This window comes from Euprymna scolopes, chromosome 38, assembly GCF_053919585.1.
Source record: "Euprymna scolopes isolate OS-2025 chromosome 38, ASM5391958v1, whole genome shotgun sequence".
Classification (NCBI taxonomy): Eukaryota; Metazoa; Mollusca; class Cephalopoda; order Sepiida; family Sepiolidae; genus Euprymna; species Euprymna scolopes.
The window spans coordinates 55,344,960-55,366,264 of record NC_136519.1 but is presented as its reverse complement, the minus strand read 5'-3'; the positions used below and the strand labels follow the sequence as shown (position 1 = coordinate 55,366,264).

Sequence of the window (21,305 nt, the reverse complement as noted above, 5' to 3'; positions counted from 1 at the left end):
TTGCAAAGTTATACCATCAATTTTCACAATACTTTGTTTAGATGGATAGAATTCTGCACACCACAAAACAGATTTCAAGGGAGGTTTACTTTTCAAGTTATAGGAAATATGGTTTTGTTTTTACAGAATTTTAAATATAATTAAAAGTTTTGCAAAATGATTTTTTGCAGTATGAGACAAGTACAAAATAACCCTAAAAATAGCAAATTAAAAAAAAAAAAAAAATCACACATCATGCTTTTAGCAAATTTAAAAAAAGAAAAGAAAAGAGCTACAAAATTTAATTAAAAATCAGACAAGACCCCAAAAAATAAAATAAAAAACTATGAATAATGCTTCAAATTCCATTAATTAAAGAAATAAGATAAAGAAATAAAAGTAAAAGAAAAAGTAAAAAATACAAAAATAAATAAAAATTAAAATAAAATAAAAAAACGAATTTCCTTCCTTTTGTCCTTTCCATGTTTAAAGGGATATATATATATATATATATATATATATATATATATGAGCTTACCTGTTTTCCGCAATGGGAAGTCATCCTCATATTTGCCGAGTAAGGACGATGGACCATACGGCGGCGACAGGCCACTTTGTGGTGGAGAATTCTGTTCGACAGATCCAGGATGGCCAACCCTGCAAAAATTACAAGTCAAATCAATTTAAAAGACCTCAACATTTTACAACTTTTTGTTTCCATTTAACATATGAAGTTATCTTGTCAGATTTTCACACACCCAAAAAGAATCAAATGACTGCCGATATGAAATTTTGGTACTTGTACTGTTAATAAATTAATTAATTAAAAATGAAAATATATTAAAAAAGTTCTCCGAAAAAAAAATTTCACTTAATTTGATCAAGTAGTTTTTTTTTTTAATATTATAATTGGAATTCATTATTGAAATGAGTATTATTTATATTAATTTATTTATTACAAACTATTATTCTCATCTTTATTGGTTGTTGTTTTACAACGTTTCGACAAACTATTCCTCTGGCCTTCGTCAGGTGGTAACTGCGGTGGATAGGAACTCCGAATCTCCTAACTACATTCTCAGCAATCACTGCCATCCGTAGTTGTTATCTCACCGCGTTTTGGCCAAGTAAGCCTCTGGCCGGCTTTGGGTAGGATTGAAACCACTATCTTCAGACAATGCTCATCTGAAACGGTAGAGATTCAACGTTTCTATCAACTGCGCCACAGGCCCCGAAAGGTGATCAAGGTTGGATTTTTTTTTTTATAAATTCACGTTTATTTATTATATGATCTTCCATATTTTTTTTTTATAAATTCACGTTTATTTATTATATGATCTTCCATATTTTTTTTTATAAATTCACGTTTATTTATTATATGATCTTCCATATTTTTTTTTTATAAATTCACGTTTATTTATTATATGATCTTCCATATTTTTTTTTAGAGCGGAAAAACATGTTTTTATGATGGTGTGCTGAAGGTAGCCATGTTTGGATTATTAGAACACGCCATGGGAAGATAACTTAGTCTAAAGTATCAAACCCCCCCCCATCTTAAATAATAGCTTTTCTTCTTAAAAATCGAAACATGGCTACCTATGGATCGGTATCATAAATTGTTTTTTCGCTGTAAGTACCAAATTTTTAAAAAATCATTTAAAAAGAAATTCGGCAAAGGGGATAACTCATTTTATACTGAAGAATATAATAGGAGTTGTATATCTTAAGTTTAAAAAATTTGCAAACAAATAAAAATTAAAAACTAAAATAACTTCTCTGCATCAAAATAAAGACAGAGACGATGTCCGTTCTCAAATCAGAGATATTATAATCTAGGAAGTATAAGGAAAGTTCTTCAAAATATTAACTTTGTCAAGAACCCCCACCAAAAAAGCCTTTCTTGGACATACACAAACGCGCACTTATTTTGTCTTTTATATAATAGACTAGCGGGGGTACCCGGCGTTGCCAGGGTGTTTGTAGGTGTGCGTGTTGGGGGTAGATAAAAAAAAGGAAAAAAAAGTTTTGGTAGGTTAGAGCCGAACCCTATGTTAAATTTCATTTAAAAAATCGGAAAAAAAAAAAGGGTTTGGTAGGTAGGTAGGATCGAACCTGGAACGTTGAGGCGAAAAACTTGGTAAGTTACCCGCTCGCACACAAAAGAAAAGTAACTGAAAACAATTTCAATTTAACGTTTATAAATAGCAGGTGCACAGCAAATCCAATTAAGTCAAAGGTTGGGGAAAACCAGCTTCTCCTTTATTAGGGGAGTATCCAAATGAAACAACTGTCTGATATGGCAGTAAAACCGACATTGACCAAACGTCCATTTGCTTTCTGGACGCTCCGGGCGAGAATCACACCTTAGTTTCACATCAGTTTCGGTTTTATACAAAAAAGCCGAATCAGCACAAGAGGGGCCGAAATAGCAAGAATTGTGTAAAACTCAACGTAAATAAATCTAGACGCGACACGTGTTCACAAATCCTAGATATTATTATCTAGGGGTATATAAACACTTAAGCGATAACACCCCCGGAACCCCGGCAAAAAAAGCCTTTCTTGGGCATACAAAAACTCTTGCGTGCATTTTGCCTTTTATATATCTAGCATGGGTGCCTGGCATTGCCCGGGTGTTTGTTGATGTAAAAGAAAAAAAAAAAAAAAGGTTTTGGTAGGCAAGTAGGTTCAAACCCGAAAGTGAAAAAGAGTGTGAAAAAACCTGACATCTTACCACTCGGCCACAACGAGACAGAAACTGAAAAGAGTTCTAATTCAACGATTAAAAATTTAAGCGACAAGTATGTAAATTTAACGAGGTCAAACATCAGGGAAATTTGACTTTGGCTGCAAGCCAGTTTTGTTTGTTTCCCCCAAGATATTGGGGAAAACCAGCTCCCCATAAAAAGGGTAGTATCCAAATGAATAGCAATTGTCTGATATGACAATCGTGTGAATACAACAGAGTGAATAATCATGCAAATTAAATAATGTTAAAAAAAAAATGCATGTGGGTGTCTGGTACAGGCAATCATATACTGCATTATATGAATGGTATTACCCAAAAGCGATACACTCGGCTGATGATCAGCTTTCTTGGGAAACATATGTATATATTGTGTGACTAAATGCTATCTTGAGTTTAAAGAATGATTGTAGTTATAACTCATCCATACCAGGGAATGCTAATTATCTCACCTATATATTTTCCGCCAAGCAAAGGTAATTGTCCAACGAAAGGTACAGAAAGAGTTAAAACGATTTTTTTAAATAGCAAAATATTTGATTTTGTGAACTAAATGTTTAAACAAAAAAGTGAAAAAATCCAAATTATATGTCAAAATATTACAAAGGATCATCGGCATGATACATATGTTCACACTTACTGGACTCTCTACAAAGGTAAAATTGGTCATAAGGTTGATTTTAAGGGGTGGGAGGCTATCCAACTGCACAAAAAGGAGTACTCTGAATGGGGCACAAAAAAAAAAAAAAAAAAATTGCTCCAGTCAACAATGGTTTCTTCTCTTCTGACCAAGGACAAGAGATACTAAACTTTGATCCTATCCTAAGGTTAGAAAGTACATAATATAGTTGTCACTGCTTATCCATATTAACTATAACAATACTTAACGATATTTAACCTTTCCATATTAACTATAACGATACTTAATGATATTTAGCTAATTTCCACTGGTAAATCATTGTATTCAGTTTAGCATTTTACATGTTGGCATGTATTGGACAGCTTTTAGAAATTGACTTGCAAAGTAACCTGTCTCCGACTATATCTTTATCCCTATTTCTATCAAATCCATCTTATGTATTCCTTATCCCCTCCTGGGCAACTGACCATGCTACCACAATTGTTCTACATCTAAAAATCCAAGAACTCATCCATTCAATGTGGCCAAACTAACAAAGTCTTCTGTTCTACACACATCTCCCAATAATGTCCAGGTTTCATATCATTTCTCTTCATGCAAGACATCTTTACAAATTAGGTTTCATTTCCATATGTCATCACACTTTGTAAAGTTAGTCGATAACAAAAATATTACCAATGCCGAAATTGTGGCGGAGAGTTTGTCATGTTGCTGGCTGCAGCTTCTCGCTGCTTCTTTGTTAACACAAATTCTTGCAATTTCTGTTTCACTTCTGAAGAAGCTATCGCACCTGCAGATAAGAAATATCACCATTAATATCTTATTTGGAGAGAAAAAAAAAGAAGGCAGTTAACAAATAATTTTTTTTTTTAATTTTTAGCGGGGGTATTTCTTGCTTAAATTAATAATTTTATCTCAACTTAAAACTTCACAGAATATATAATATTAATACAGAAATTAAATTCTACTAAATATCACATCAGATAATCCACAAAAATATTTACAAATTTATTTATTTACAATTATTTCTGAATTCATCCATTAATTATTTACATTAATTCTAATTTCATGAAACAAATTCTTCGAAAATCTATAACTAATAAAAAAATTTAATGGTGTGATAAATTGTTTATAATTTTAATGTTTGTAGCAAAAGAATTACCAGTGCAACACGAGATATTAAAACGGTTTTACATCTCATTGTCATAAACACAAAACATTTTTGCATTTATTCGTATAAATATGAACATTTCTTGTAGTTTTGATGCAAATTTAGTTTTCTTTTAAATGTGATCATAAAAAAAAAAAAAAAGAAACCAATTTGCCTGAGTTACAGCGAATGAACTTGGTGAAAATCCAATCAGTTTCTCTAAAGAACAGGTCAGAAAGAATACAATAAAAAGTGCATAAGCAACCATCAGCATTTTTTGAATTCTATTGACTTGCTAAACAAAACTACATTCAAATCAAAACAATTGTTGAATTAGAAAAAAAACAATTACAAAGTATAGTTAATTAATAGAGTATCTTTTTGAAAAGCAATATACAAATTAGTTAATTTTACTACAGAGATCACATATACATAAGCAGTATAAAAAGAAAAGATAAGTTGTTGCTATTAGGTAAACTTCAATGAACTTAAAGTCTTTTGACTCAACTGTTAATGTGTGAAATGAGACTATTTTCTGCCTTTATTCATCAATTAAAAAAAAAAAGACACGTTTTTAATTGGTTATCACGTTTTACATGCATGTAAACATTAATTAGCAGTACTTTAGCATTTAATTTAAATTACTAAATCCAGCAGCCATAAATATGGTATGAATCTATCTGGTTAAATTCCTTAATTTATTGACTACTAAAACTCTGATTATGTTGCTTGCTTGTCACCGTGCACACTTCATAAATATTTCAGATGGAATGACGTAAATAAAAGGGAATTATAAGATGTGATGAGAAGTGGAATAATAATATAAATTAAAAAAGAATTGAATAAAAATGATAAAACAACTTACTTTCTTCATCTTTATTTTTGTTTTTAATCTTATCCAAACGTTTTTTTTCCATCATTTCTTTTTCATACCGTTGCTGCTGCTCCATTTTTTTCTGTTGTTCGAGATAGCCCTGCAGAGAGAGAGAGGATATAAAGCAGGGTTCGTGCAGATTTTCAAGTACTTTTTAAAGTTTTTGAAGGCCTTCGCCAAACAAAATTTCATATATAAACAATGATATAATAAATCCAAACCTTAATAATTGACAACAGGTAAAGTCATTTTCATACAAAATAATATGCATATCGCCAATCATATTTACATTCCCTGATCCACTTATATTTGGCCAACCAAGCACAATTAAATGTTATTTTCTCCATTGTAGATTAGTCTTCGCTGTATTTGTTTTACTTTTCAATTTTGAATTTCTGGTATTATGGATATAAGAGTTATGACCCTTTATCACGAAATATCCAATGTTATTATATGGAAAACATAAGATAATTTTGTAATAAAGGGACGTAACTCTTGCATCCACAATAATATGATGTAATTTCAAATCAATGTATATCGAGTTTATTTTCAATATTTAAAAAATAGTTTAATGGTATTTTTATTAATACTTAAAAATAATTTAATAGTATTCATTTTGATTTTATTTTTAATATTTTGACAAATTTTTACTGGACATAAAGAATACGATATTCAAGCCCTTTTCAAAACAAAAGTCAAAATTCAAGGACTTTTCAAGCTCGTGCAAACCCTATAGAGTACATAGGGACACACAAATGTATAACTCAACATTTAAAATGCCTTCCCCAGTTTTATATATAAAAAAAAAAAAATCATTAAAAATGAGAAAATTGTCAGATTTTAATTAGCATGGCTGTCTAATAATAGTGCTAACAATTTTCCATGAATACGGGTCAACCTCATTATGAATTCAATATAGCCACCATCACAATATGCAAATTAGTCAAATTTTCCAATTTATTTTGGTAGTCCTACTTATAATTAAATAATAATCATGTATATGCATATCTATAAGAGAATGTCCATCAGTTTGTATACTTAATTACATGATGCTGATTTCTTAGATTTAGTGATAGTAAACATTAGAAAAACATACATCGGGCATAGAATGAAACATTAAGATTACAGAATCATTTTGAAAATGTGTAAAAAAAATTATCTTTCTATAAAAAAAACAATTCAGCACTCAGAAGGTTGACATTTTCAGCATTCATAAAAAGAAAAACTTTTTATAATGGATAACTTTATGGAGTTTTAAGATCAATTTTAGAAAAATTACTCCTTGCACGTGCTAATTTGATTATTATTTATTTATTTATTTTTTACTTTATTAAGCCATGGTCATAAAAATCATTAGCAATAGACAGAGGCTATCTAGCTAATTAGGGAATGCATAAAACTTAGAAATACACGATAGTTAGACAATACAAACCCCCGAAAATGTGACAGTGATACATGTTAATTCACACAGTTCTGTTCAGCATTGCAGAACACAATGGGAAAGGAGATCACCGGTACCTCTCTGAGAAAACACCAGCGTATGCAGAGGATCTAATGTGAATGTATACCATTGCATATATTTTTAAATACTTTAGGTATTTTATAATTAGATTTATAATTATCCCCTCCCTTATATGTTAGAAAAAAAGCAATCTTTCAAAAGCAAGAACATGCTTAAAATCTTAAAAAAAATTTTTTTTTAAATTTGTTTTGACAGTTTTAGTCAGATTTTTCAATATAATATACAATACTACATTATACAATGAATTAAAAAAAAATGTGCAGGATTTATATATTGTTAAAATCATATTCTTTTTAATATAAAACCAGCTCATACTGACGGCTAGGGTGGTGTTAGTACCTGGTTTGTTAATTTCCATCTTCATCAATCACAAAGATATATTTGTGAAATTTTGTGGAAATATATGCGACTTAATATGAGGACCATTCGAAAGGTAATGCCTTCTATTCTTTTATTCTGCCCAAATCGATTAAAGGGGATTGCAAATTGCATTGTTATGATGACTGAACTTATGCATTCATGAACTGAAACTTTTATCCTTCTGTTGCAGATACTGATTTTAAGAAAGAAACCTGTGTTAGAAGCAAAGATGCGTCATTGAATTCCTTGCAAAAGTGCATCAAAGAATGGTGATGATTATATACACGAATAAATCCTGGAGCACAAAAAGTCGCTTGTTTTAATGGTACTATTCCCGTCTTTATAGTTCTTTAACTTTTTGAATTAAAAAAAAGGCTTTTTTGGGAAGGACCCTCGCATTTGTATGAGAGAGTAAGTAACCACGATGACTGTATTTACGTACTATTTTTTATTAGAAATGATGTTCTTAAGAAAAAATAATTTGCTTTACACTAATGCTAAATGCCCTTTTTACAAATTATTAAAAGAAAAAAAACAAACAAAAAAAAAACAAAAAAAACCTTTCTTAGTTTTAAAAATATTTATGAAATGTTTTCTGCTCTGTCTTTAAATTTATAAATCATTCAATTAAAAAAAATCTTTTATGCTTACATGAAGATTGACAAACTGTCTTAACGTGTACTTTGCCTATTCATTTTTGTCAACCAATCACACTTATTGATTTGCATACAATCCAAAAAATTATAACTAAACTTGAAAATAGTTTTATTATCATCTCATAAGAATTTATTATTAGAAAAAAAAAAAAAAAAAGTGCCAACTAAATACAGTTTAAAATACTGCAAGAAAGTTGAGTTATTATTAATTGGTGCCATTTCACAATAATCAAACGTATATAAGTTTTCACAAACGGTTTCCACCCATGAAACTAAATTTAACTAAAATGCAGCCCACTTTACACCGTACTCCAAAATTTATAATACCGAGTTAATTAGTTTATAAATAGAAATATATAAACACATACACATAGCTAATTTTGTATATAAATAAAGACAAATCGTTTTTTTTTTTAAATGTGTCAAAACGCCGAGTAATCACAAGGGATATAACTAAAATAGAGTTATTTCCCTTTAAACAACGCGAATGCTGAACAAAAGGGAGAGAAAAGAAAAAGAAAAATAGGGAAGAAAGAAAAAAAAGAAAATAAGCGGAAAAAAGAAAAAGTAGAAAAAAACGAAAGAGAAAAGGGAAAGAAAAAAAGGATAAAAAGGAAAAATGCATAGAAAGAAAAAGAATGAAAAAGAAAAAGGGAAAGAAAAAGAATGAAAAAAATGCAACAAAATGAGCAAGAAATAAAAAATAAGTGTGGATGAAATGTTTGTAATCTTGATAGTTTCAAACTAAGTCGGTTGATTTCAATTTTGCCCTTATCTTTTGGAAACGGTCAGAATCACTAGAAAGAAATAGTAGGTTCAACATAGGGTTTGTCCTTAGCTGTTTGTACCATGTAGTCCAGTACAGTATGCATGTTGATTGGAGCCACTAATCTCAAATAACCTAAAGATCCAAACATTTGCTTTGTGCATTTTACAGTAGATTAAGCCTTTTAAAAATAAAAAAAAGCTGAAACTGAAATGAATTACTCAAACTTGGGAACGACCTCCTTCTTCGAGAATGTGTATGTGTGTGTGGAGAGATTAAAGAGTATAAAAACAAGATATGAAGTGGCATGTTGGGAAGAGAAAACAAAAGTCACCTAAACTCCCCATGAATCGTTTGAAGTTTAAGTAAGCTTTCATGGTAAAAAATTAACATTTTCAGTTTTTAGAGAGAACTATCATAATAGGAAAAAGGACGGCAAAATAAGAAAAGATAAAAAAAAGAAAAGAGAAAGAAATGTAAAGCAAAAATGAGTAGGAAAGAGAAATATAATCCAACCAAATAGGCATGTGAAAATAAGAACAAAGCTCTAGTGATTTGGCAGAAATCATCTTTTTTTTATTTAAAAAAAGAAATTTTGATAAAAAAAAAAAATGGAGAACTCACATCTATAAGTGATTTAAGTGAAAATCTGCTTTTTGTAGAATTAAAAAAAAAAATAATACTCCACTAAAGAGCAGAGAATGAACATCCTCGACAGATGTCCCAAGTTGATTTTTTTACAGACATGCTGTCTGTAACCATTTTTGAAGCTCATTCAGATATAGAATATGTGGGAATGGCAAAGTTTTTCTTGTTTTTCTTTTTACTCGTGTTCACCCCTAACAAGCCATATAGCGTGACCATCGTCATAGATGGCCTGTCAGCTGAAAAATGACGTCATCGCCATACGTCCTAGCAAGCAAGATAAGTGGAACACAGACTGTCGATAATGAGCAGACATTTTTTACAGAAAGCGTTAGAAAACTTCAAAATTGGATTAAAAAAGATAAACATGATACTTTGTACTGAAACTCATCCAATATTAATAATAAAAAATGAATTGAAAAGGGAGAAAAGTTGTTAAAAAGTTTAAAAAGAAAAGGAATATGATTTGATTTGTATGAAACTGAAGTTTATTCAATAGAAATAAATAAAAATGAACAATAAATATTTTTTAAATAAAAAAAAACAATATTTTAAAAATCAAAACTGAACAACAAACGATAAATGAGTTTAACTGAAATACGAACAATAAATGAGTTTAACTGAAATACGAACAATAAATGAGTTTAACTGAAATACGAACAATAAATGAGTTTAACTGAAATACGAACAATAAATGAGTTTAACTGAAATACGAACAATAAATGAGTTTAACTGAAATACGAACAATAAATGAGTTTAACTGAAATACGAACAATAAATGAGTTTAACTGAAATACGAACAATAAATGAGTTTAACTGAAATACGAACAATAAATGAGTTTAACTGAAATACGAACAATAAATTGGTTTAACTGAAAAACGAACAATAAATTGGTTTAACTGAAAAACAAACAATAAATTGGTTTAACTGAAAAACGAACAATTGGTTTAACTGAAAAACGAACAATTGGTTTAACTGAAAAACGAACAATTGGTTTAACTGAAAAACGAACAATTGGTTTAACTGAAAAATGAACAATAAGTTAAAAATTAAATTCAAACAAATGTTAGTATAAACAAAGTTACTAAGGCAGTAATATTTCAAACATTGAATATTAAAACTTTTCAAAAATCTGTTGTAGAATTTAATTAAAAAGTTTGAATTTTTCTTTTTCTGATATATTTTTTTTTTTTACTAATATTGTCATTCTCTTTGCGACAAAAATTGTTTATAAGGGAATTTGATGAACTCCATATCAGCATTTTTTCAATTTGCTGAATAGTGTGACCCTTATCACAAGAGTCAACATGAAATAATCGATTTTGATCAGCCAAAATATTTAAAGTTATGTACATGGCTAATTTTCTCTGATGAATCGAATGTAAAAAAGAATCGCGTTTTGTAAATTTGTTTATAACTATATAATTATATAAGACAAAATTATCAGTTATATCATTTGGGTATAGCAGAGAACCTTTGTTAATACCCTGAAAGTAGCTGTTTAATTCAGCTATTTCTTCAACAACCTCTCTCCCGGATATTAAATTTTTGCAGCTATTGCATTTCAGTTTTTTGAAAACTGCATGACAGCAATAACCTGCTAAGTATAATATAACAGGAAGTACTTCCTTGCATTGATTAACATCATCTTCTGTTACATCTATGTTAAATTTATAAACATGTAACTCTTGCTCCCTTGTCATTTCATCCCAGTTAGTTTCTTTTAAATTTTTCAATTCAATAGTTTGATTATTAATTGGTAAGCTCAATTTTAAAACTGACAACATTCTGAGTTTTTTTTCACATTACACATGACGTATCGATATATTATACTGATCTCCACTAAGTTGTCGATACTGGCCAAACCTTGCCGCAAGGTTATCTGTCTGAAACTTTCCTGGTAATATATACACCGTGTTCAGTACATTTATACAATATTTAGTCAATTCTAAAATTGCGTAAGTAGTATGGTGCAAAGCAGTATATGTTTCCTTTGTTAACTTACCAGTTCTTCCAGGAATGCTATTTCAAGTTTCTAACCAGTCACAGAACATATTTAGGAAACTATAATTATCACTATTTAATGTAAGTGGATTAGCATATTTATTACAAAGTCGACAACCTTTATATGGTGTTTTCACATTCAGTATTGTCCACCAAATATAAAATATTTGAATGTATTCTGCGATTTCTGCATAATTTGGCAAGCATTCCTGTTTTCCTAAGGTTAGCAAACCTTGAATAGTTTCTTCGTTGACAATTTGCAAAATCAAATTAACATTTTGCCTTTCAAAAGTAGTCGGAGAAAGAGCTTTTGAAGTCAACTTATAGCAATATTTCACAAGTGATTGAGATTCTAGGGAATAAAGTTTATGTAAATCGTATTGAAATTTTGCAGAAATAAGTAGTTATCGAGATATAAAAAGCTATTTTATGCATTGTATTCTTTGGCGACCATCTTTATGGTGCGCGAGTATGCGCATAAAAAAGATGTCCACCAAAGAATACAATGCATAAAACAACTTTTTATATCTCGATAACTACTTATTTCTGCAAAATTTCAATCCGATTTCCGTATTCAGGATAGTCGAAAACCTAAACAGTAGTTATTTAAAAGAAAATTGTGGAGGTGGATCTAATCTAAAAATTGACCTATTTTTCTTTCATTAACCATTAATAGTTTACGCACTTGTTTGGCCATTAAATTATGAATTAATCAAAATTGTTATAAAACTTTAATTTAATGGTAACCATCTTACAGCTGGAAACTTCAATATAACAATATAATTTGGTAAACAAATAAATCGGTATTTATGCAGTTTACGTAACTAATAACAGGTATTAGTGCAGTTTAACATCTACAAATTGTTTTCATTTTAGGAAAGTTCCGTCCGCGCAACGTAAAAGTTAACAAAGCCTTACCTCCTCCATGTGCCGAAAGTGGCTTTTTAAATTTGCTTGCAAATGTTAAACTGCAGAAGTGCCTAATAAAGTTATTTAGAAACCTATTCTTAATTTAAGGAGAGGTGTGGCTTACTTTATTCTCATCAAACAATTTAATAAGCAAAAAATAACATAAAAAATTGGGAAATTTCTGTAAATTAACAAAAGTAAAAAAAAAAAAAGGAGAAAAATACAAAAGAAAAAGATATTTTTCTACGACCTGGCCCAGTGTAGTATAAACACCCCTAACCTCCCCATATTAAGAACAGCTTTCAGAATAAACACCCCCTGAACCTCCCAATGTTAAGAACGGCTTTCGAGGTTGAGGGCGTTTATTCCGAAAGCCGTTCTTAACATGGGGAGGTTGGGGTGTTTATAATACGCTGGGGCACGTCGTAAAAATTTACGATTTAAAAAATAGCACGGATCACTCTGCATTAGCACCTACACATATATAACTACTTCAAGACTGTAGAATCCTATAAATATTGCACAGTAAAATAGTTGAACTAAAAAGAGAAATGATTTTTCTTGTTTAGAATTATTTAAACAAAGAATTCCGTTTTTAAGATATCGCTTTTATTAAATTGTTAGGTGAAAGTACATAATATTTTCACCATACTCCCCATTTTAAATAAGTTTCTAAATAATAATTTATTATTTCAGCACATAAATTACATGTAAAATTCATTTTTTATATACATACTTTCATTTTTATTTTAAAATACGTTCTAAAAAAACAAATAAAAATTTGAAAAAAGGGGCGTTTTTTTTTTTTTTTTTTTTTTTTAAATCTCTCAAACATTTTAACACTTACTCTGCTATATTTAGATGGAGTAAAATCCTTTCTTTAGTTTCATTAATCCACTGGTAAATTATTTCCTTTTTTTTTTTTTTTTGGAAATGAAAACATGGTAACTTTTGGTCCATTTTCATAGATACCTTGGCATTTTGGAACGATACATCTCGACGGCATGTTTAAATTTAATTAACCCTCCAAAACTTTAAACCAACTTCCAGTTTAGACATGTGACCAAATTTCAACAGACCGATGTTCATGACATCACCAGACTAAATTATAGTCGTCGCTAGGCCATCATATTACGGTAGCCATGCATATAGCCACTTAAATGTAAGGAGCTACTATTTGGAACCATGCCTAAGAAAGATTAACAAGATGTTGGTTAATGTTACATTTAAACTTCTGCATATCAATACAGCCAGGGAAGCAGGTAGCAGGAAGGGAATTTCAAAGTCTAGCTGCTTCAGAGAAGAAACTATTAGAGTAGAAAGCTTTCTAGCATTTAGGGATTTCGACAGTGAAAGGGTGAGATTTTGTTGCTAAGTGGGTTTGTCGAGGATATGTACGTTAAGTGGACACAAGTGCAATGAGTTCATGAGAGCACATTCCATTAAAAAATTTAACAGGCACAGTGATGCAACATTTCAGCGATGAGATAAGGTTGAAGCTTAGTTGACAAAGTGGGATATATTAGATTGAAGACATTTTTTTGAACCCTATCCAAGAAGGAGAGACTAGTGGTGAATGCACCAGCCCAGATGTGGTAACAACACTCCATGCATGGGTGAATGGTGGCTTTGTAGAAGTAGAGAATACTCTCAGATGTGAGTAGTCTTCTAGCATGATAGAGGGAATCCACCTTCTTTGCAGTTATTGAGGTGGTTCTGAAATTTTATTACCTTAGTGATACCATTGAGGTGTAACAGGTGCTAGTGTGATAGCTAGATTAGTAATGGATGGAATAATTTCAGGAAACTTCTGCCATTACTAATCAACAAAGCGTTACCATTGTCGACTAAGAAAAGAGTCTATTAAGCATATGTAGATAGTGTGATGATCTACAGAAGTTAAACCTAGCTAGTAAGGGTTGAGGACGTGTTGCATGGAAGGAAAGGATATGAGAACGATATGATTCATATGTAAGGCAAGTCTTAAAGACAGGCTCAGATCTGATGAGCTCGGACAAATATTAAATCTGGACAGTATAGAAGATGTGTGTGAAACAGGAGACATAGATGGTATGGTCACATTTAAAGGATGAATGAGAGTTTCATCAGGTTAATAGATGAATAAACAATTGTAGTAGCAGGGTCATCCCATAAGGAGAAAGCTAAGCAAAACGTGGGAGGAAGTTATAAAATTGAACTTGAAAGAAAGAGGGATGAATAAAGACCTGAGCAGAGATAGGTTAACTTGAAAGTTAATTTCTAAAAACTGTCCAACACATGCCAACATGTAAAACAGACATTAAATCAATGATGATTTAATGTTGAAACATGATATTGTCAACAATTCATTAGAAAGGATTACTAAAACTAGGTATCATAAACCAGCCTAGAGTTTAGTGCAAAAATAGATAAACAGTGAAACTCCCATCAATTTTATATTGTGATAATCCATTTATTTTTTTTAGATTATTTTGATAAAAATTTTGATGTAAACAAATTTATATTTGTATTATTTGAATTATATTGTTCTCACCTTAAATATAATTTTAACAACATTTCAGCTGACATTCTTCAGGTGTATTTGTCAAACTCAGAATATTAAGATTAGGTATTTGTATAGAATTTCAAACAAAACCTTTATTTAAATCACAAGGGTAACTTGCTCTTGTTCCATCAGCCATGATTTAGTAAAAATCTCAAATAATTTATAATTGTATTCTTAGTATTGTCTGCACAGCTTTCAACCACCAGATAACTGTCACTTAGAACTGATTATGATCTTAATGCTTTCTGTTACGCCACGGGTCCTTCTACAAGTTCAACAGAAAGATTCCAGAGTTCGACATGATACATATAAAAGATATAAATTACATTGGCTGAAACATTGTGAGAATAACATCTAAGATGTGAACAATAGTTTAAATAATCCAAATGATACAATTTTTGTTTTATTTTTTACCTTTTTTTAACTAAAGAATCACTGCTTATCAAGGCTTGAAGCCACTTGAGGATAATGGTTAATGAGTTTTATCAATTTTCATCTCAATAATTCCAGAACAAAATTTCATATTTTCACTGTATAAATGTATGATTATTTCTTGTGTCTTTTATAGCCCCCACTCCCAGGTTTTTTAAAGTTACTATTTTCAGTGACTAGCAATTTAATTTTAAATATGGATGTTTTTCAACTTAATGCACACATTGTGTGCCTATGCATATAAAAAAGTCGCATCTTACAGAAAAGGGATACTGGTCAATATGGTGGACTCATATCAGGTTTTAAGTTGTCATTCACAAAACAAGAAATGCAAATTGAAAACTTCAGTGAATAAATTTTTTTACCCTATTATCAAATTGTGCTTCCATCCAAATCTGAATTTTTTTTTGTTCATTTTCTATTAAAAGAAAACCGCAACATGATTTATTCTCTTCTGTGAATCATATTACAAAGATTCAATGTGTTAGCTGTTCAAATGAATCTTATATGAACCATCAAAGTTGGATTTAGTATCACCTATTTTTTTTTTTTTTTTAGAGAGGCAATGGTGTTTTTTTTTTTAATGTTTAAATTGGTTTGATCTAATAATTACTGCTTCCATTGTAATTAATTTTCATTTACCACAAAATGCCATAAAATTTGTAAGGATTTTTCACTTGTTTAAAGCTTCCATTTGTGAAAATTATTTTTCTGAACCAGTAACACACAAGGAGATAATTCCTAATTTCCAACAAAATATGAACAGTCATAATCCATGGTTAATTGTGTTAGCAAAATAAATGTGTTATAATTATGTTTTGCAAGAATCTGTGTTTACGTTAAAAGATTTAGATGTAATGAAAACAAAATTTTGGTTTGAGATATCTACTCAAACACAAGTTACTATTTAACCAATAGACAGGAGTATAGTTACAGGGCATGCCTTTCCCCAAGAGAATTTGAAAATAACTGAACAGAATAGTTCTGATTGGATTTAAATTCCAAATAGGAGGGATAATTTCTTCTGTCAAAAGTTAAACAGACCCTCCACACACACACACACACTGCTTTTGGTACTTTGTATTTCCTCTTCACTCCCAAACACAGGCAGAATGGATAGCTCTAAATCTGAAGGCTACTGGCCGCATAATTACAGGGGTGGTGAGGTATGATTATGCCTGGTGTATTTAACATCTTACTTTTATGTGTTCTTGCACTTGCTTCTCGTGCTCTTGCGCTAATTGCTGCTGCTGCTGCTGATACTGGTGAAGCAACATTTCCTGTTGCAGCTGTTGCCGTTGCTTAAGTGAGGCGATTTGCTGCTGCAGTTGCTGGTCTGGGAAGAGGTTACCGGGAATAGAGGGCGTCGGCGTCGACGCCGGCGAGGTGGCCGACGGCACAGACCGCCGTGCAACAGGAGGCGAAGGCGGAAGATCTGGAAAAAGAAAAGATAAAAATCTAATCAATAATGAAAAAGGAATTAACGAACATTTAAAAAACTTTTACACACATATATATATATATATATATATATATATATATATATATATATAAATGGGACAGATACCCAGTGTTACCTGGGTGAAAAGATCATATAAAATCAATGTTCAAAGAATTCCGTGTAAAACACCTGGTTAAAAAAAAAAAAAAAAAATTACTGTACACACAGATTCGAAAAAGTTGTCAAAAAACAAATATATAACAAATGTTATCAAAGGCAAGATAAGTTACTTTTCTACCTAACTAGATAATTTTCTAGTGTTTTTATTTAATATCACATGTTTATTCAGCTCGAAAAACAGTGTTTACTGATGTATTGGAAAATTTTAAATGGCGCCCGACTCTCTCTTTGACACGGTAAGTTTGGGAAAAGGAGTTATAAATAAAACAATATGCAAAATACTGTTAAAAACTCACCGAATATATGTCAGCCTATGTTACAGAACATATATTGAGCGAGTTTCTAACAGTATTTTGTCTAGTTTTTTATTTATAACTCCTTTTCCCAAACTTACCGTGTCAAAGAGAGAGTCGATAGTCGGATACCATAATACTTAGTTTGCTGCACCTTATAAAGATCCATACAAAATTTCAACCAGATCGGCCCAATAGTTTCAAAGAAAAAGTGGAATAGACAAACAGACATACTAAGAATAATATACATATATTCATTCAAAGTAGTAATATACAAATATTGATATACTAGATGTTTTAGCCCATTAAAAAAATGGACAAAAGCTATAGCCCACTGACTTCAAATGAGTACTTTATACACAACTTCTAGAATAAATCTGGTTTTGTGATGACTCATCCCTATTAAATCCCAACTGTGCATTGAATGGATACCATAATACTTAATTTGCTGCACTTCATATATGTCCATACAAAAATTCAACCAGATTGGCCCAGTAGTTTCCAGTAAAAAGTGGAACAGAAAGACTAAGATTATATATGAGTCATCCACATACAGTACTCCTTTGCTGTTTCACAGCTCATCAGTGCGGTTAGATTATATATGTTTTAGAAAAAATATGCTGTTGCAATTGTATTCCATTCTTTGTGTATACCAATCCTTTTTTTTGTTGTTGTTGTTTATGCTTGTTAAATATAACACAGCATATATAGATTAATAATAATTTCACTATATTACAAGTTCCAAGGTTTAAATTATCTTAATCAATTCTTTCAACATATCAAGACTTTGGTATATTTTTTACATATACGTTTCGTTTATGTAGAACAATCAATATATGTATGGTAGCATTAAATTTTTCCTTACATATACTCAGCAGAAAATGCTATCTTCAACAAGATCCACGAGTATTACTATTTACAAATATTACTTAATATAACCTTCAGTAAAGTAATATCATTGCTAGTTAGTAGCAAATAACTCAGAATTCTCAATCACCATTCATTTTAAATAATTATTATCGCTGTCATAAAAAATGACTACATCTGAGCATAAGTTTAGTAATGATATATATTCTGAGTTTACAATTATTATTATGAAATGTTTTAAGACTATAAATAACAGGTTTATATATTAATATACGAATAAATAAATGAACATTAAAATAACAAATGAAATAGTAATAAATATTAGAGTTGGTCTAGAAAAACAGGTTTTAGCGAGAAAACTACCACCATTAAACGCATTATGAGCCCCCTATCATCCTCTTCTCTCTTCCTCCTTTTTTCTTCCCTCCCTTCTCCTCCATTTCATTCTTCCTCTTCTCTCATTGTGGTCTGCCCTTTCCCTCTCTTCCTTCCTTTCTTAAGTCTCCTATCCCCCTCTCCCTTCCCTTAACCAACCCTTTAGAAGTTCAAGAAATGGTCAATAGATCCAGTGAATCTATAACCGTTTTGGGGAAATACCTAAGAACACTAAGAGAAGAGAGATAATAAAAAAGAATTATAATACACTAGCCCATATAGATTTTAGACCTACAGCAAGCAGCAGACACACAAGATATCTATATTCTGCTTGGGCCCCAAAATTTAACTCCTCAACCCCTAACCTTACCTACTACATCCCCTAACCCTATCATAAAAAACAAATAAATGAATAAATAAATAAATAAAAATATTAAAAAATAAATAAATAAATCCAGCTGAACTTCACCTCCTGACCCCTTTTGTTCTAAAAAACCTTCTTTTACTGAAAGTTGATTTTCGTTTTTCATTAAGAATTCCGCTTTTGAATATGTGTTGTTGCTTGAAGAGGTCTCTAGTTACTAAACACTAGAAGACCGAAATATGTTCATGACTGTGTAGCAACACATTACTGCTTAGGTAAAGACAAATTGAAAGTGTAACTTGCTCTACACCGGTATTGAGCACTCTTGTATTAACCTTATATTTCACTGATTACCTTACCTTTGTAAAAATAGCAACCTCAAATTATATATATATATATATATATATATATATATATATATATATATATTAGTTAAATAATGATGATTATTACCAAAAACGATCAATGGAATGAACAAATTTGATGACTTACGAAGACAAGTATTTATTTTACATTGGATTTAAAAAAGACTGTTGCAGTCTGCAGAGATGCAGTCCAATGGTAATGTGCTCCAAAGAGACGAACTTTTCAGAAACATACTCTTCATGGAAATTCCAATGATGTTATGCACGTGGAGAAAGAAAAGTTCTTTGCAGTTATGGTAGATACAGGAGTTTTTGTTGTAAATGTCTTACAAGGAGAAATCAGAGATTGGAGCTCAGTCAAGCATCTTTCATTGAAATAACAATGGAGTAAAGAAAGACTAGTTTAAGTTATGTATTTGACCATCTTATTTGAAAGCTGAACCGTGACAACTGACAAACAAACAGACAAGCTCCTTTCGAAATGACTGCAGCTAAAAATACGATTTCAAATTTAATAAACTTTTGATGGAGATTAAAAAAATACCAAATTGTTTGTGTGTGTATAGGAATAGCTAAATTGAAATCAGAAATAAATCAAATATCTTTAATTTTACTTTGGCAGAAAAAGGGAGTTAATTTTGAAGAAAATATAGGAAAAAAGATGTTCTTCCAGAAAAAGAAAATAGTTTCTGACATTTAGAATAAAAAAATTGGGTAAAACCAAAAATGACACGAAGAAAAGAAAACGGGTTAATGCTGACATTGAGTGAAAAAGAGAGAATGAAGGAAATAAAAAAAAAGCGAGAAGAAAAGAGGAATAAAAAGTAAACATTTCTGTTAACTTCCCAGTAAATCTCTGTATATGAAGTGCTAGGTGTATCAGAAGCGGCCATTAAAAATAAGAACTTTAATAATTCAACTTACTATTTTTCGAAGCTTATAACTACTTGAAAAATGTAATTCAAACCCTAATTTTTGTTTTCAATTAAAGGAGCAAAGACCAAATTTAAAAAAAAAAAAAATAACAGTATTAATAGCAAATTATGCAATATTTGTTTTTTTTAAATCGGTTTTCTTTAAAAAAGATTTAAAGAAAATTAACGTATTTTGACTTGCTTCGATAAATATATGTATATATAAATGCCAAAAAATCACTTACTGTTGTGGGGGAATCACCCTTCAAATGGACTGTTCTATCCATTATATAAACCATAGACCTTTTGATCCCAGGTGTGGATTAAACACCAGTTCGACCTTCGCCTGCTCGGTGACGTTTAATACTCTTTTCAGTTGTAACCTTTTTACGTTGTTGTTCCAGTAGTATATTGTTTAAACTATTCCGTTGTTCTGCTTTCTTTGTGGCTTATGGCAAGCCATAACACTGGCGACATTGCATTTAGAGAACGTGCTCACGTTTAAAAACAGTGTTCTAAAACGACATTGGATTCAAGGAGCATACTAAAATCGAAACTAGTAACGACATTGAAAAAAAAAATACTCGCGTTGAAATAGTATTCTAAAAATAGTAACGACGTCGGACTCAAATGTTATCAAGTCTAAGGAAGTGTTCAACATAACACTTGCAACTGAAAGGTTCACGGTAACTAAAAAAAACAACCAAAAAAAAAAAAAAAACGCAGATCATTACGGAAAAAAAAAAGTTGAAAAGAAAAAAGTTTGTCACGACTTTCAAAGATAGCGCTGTATTTTTGCAAAAAGAAAAAGGTTCGTCACAACTTAGAAAGGTAAATTTTTATACTTTTGGAAAAAGAATTTGTCACTTGTGGTTTTCGCTGCTAAAATCGGGTGTTTTCTCTATACACTGGATTTTTTTTTCTTTAGACAATGAACTTTTTATATATTTATGTTTTTTTTCTGTTCGTTTTATTGTCTGGAGGAAGAAATAAGAATAAAACGGTTTTGTAAAATTCAGCGAACGTTTTGAAATTGCTAATGCTGACAAAGCAAAATGGACAAATTGAAAGTAGCGTTGAAACATTTGACCAAGTTGCATATCGATGCCGCAAAGCGTCAGGCACGATTCGAGGAACAGCAAAAGGAATTGCAAAAACAGTTAGCGGAATGTCAAATACGAACTGAGGAACAGCAAAAGGAAGTTCAAAAGCAGTTAGCTGAACGTCAATTACGAACAAAGGAATTGCTTACAGAAATTGTTAAAAATAATGTG

The 21,305-nt window shown here is 30.7% G+C and overlaps 1 protein-coding gene across 9 annotated transcripts in view; it reads right to left on the bottom strand.

Moving 5' to 3' along the window:
• The window catches only part of LOC145263152 (histone deacetylase 5-like), a 506,934-nt gene that overhangs the window by 176,323 nt on the left and 309,306 nt on the right, over window positions 1-21,305 (bottom strand). For all 9 annotated transcript variants that reach the window (XM_080120140.1, XM_080120145.1, XM_080120142.1 and 6 more), the window contains 4 exons: window positions 16,432-16,667; window positions 5,384-5,492; window positions 4,044-4,158; window positions 518-636 (listed from right to left, as the gene is read on the bottom strand). In XM_080120140.1, the coding sequence (XP_079976266.1) occupies window positions 518-636; window positions 4,044-4,158; window positions 5,384-5,492; window positions 16,432-16,667 (579 nt within the window). The remainder of the gene's footprint in view (window positions 1-517; window positions 637-4,043; window positions 4,159-5,383; window positions 5,493-16,431; window positions 16,668-21,305) is intronic.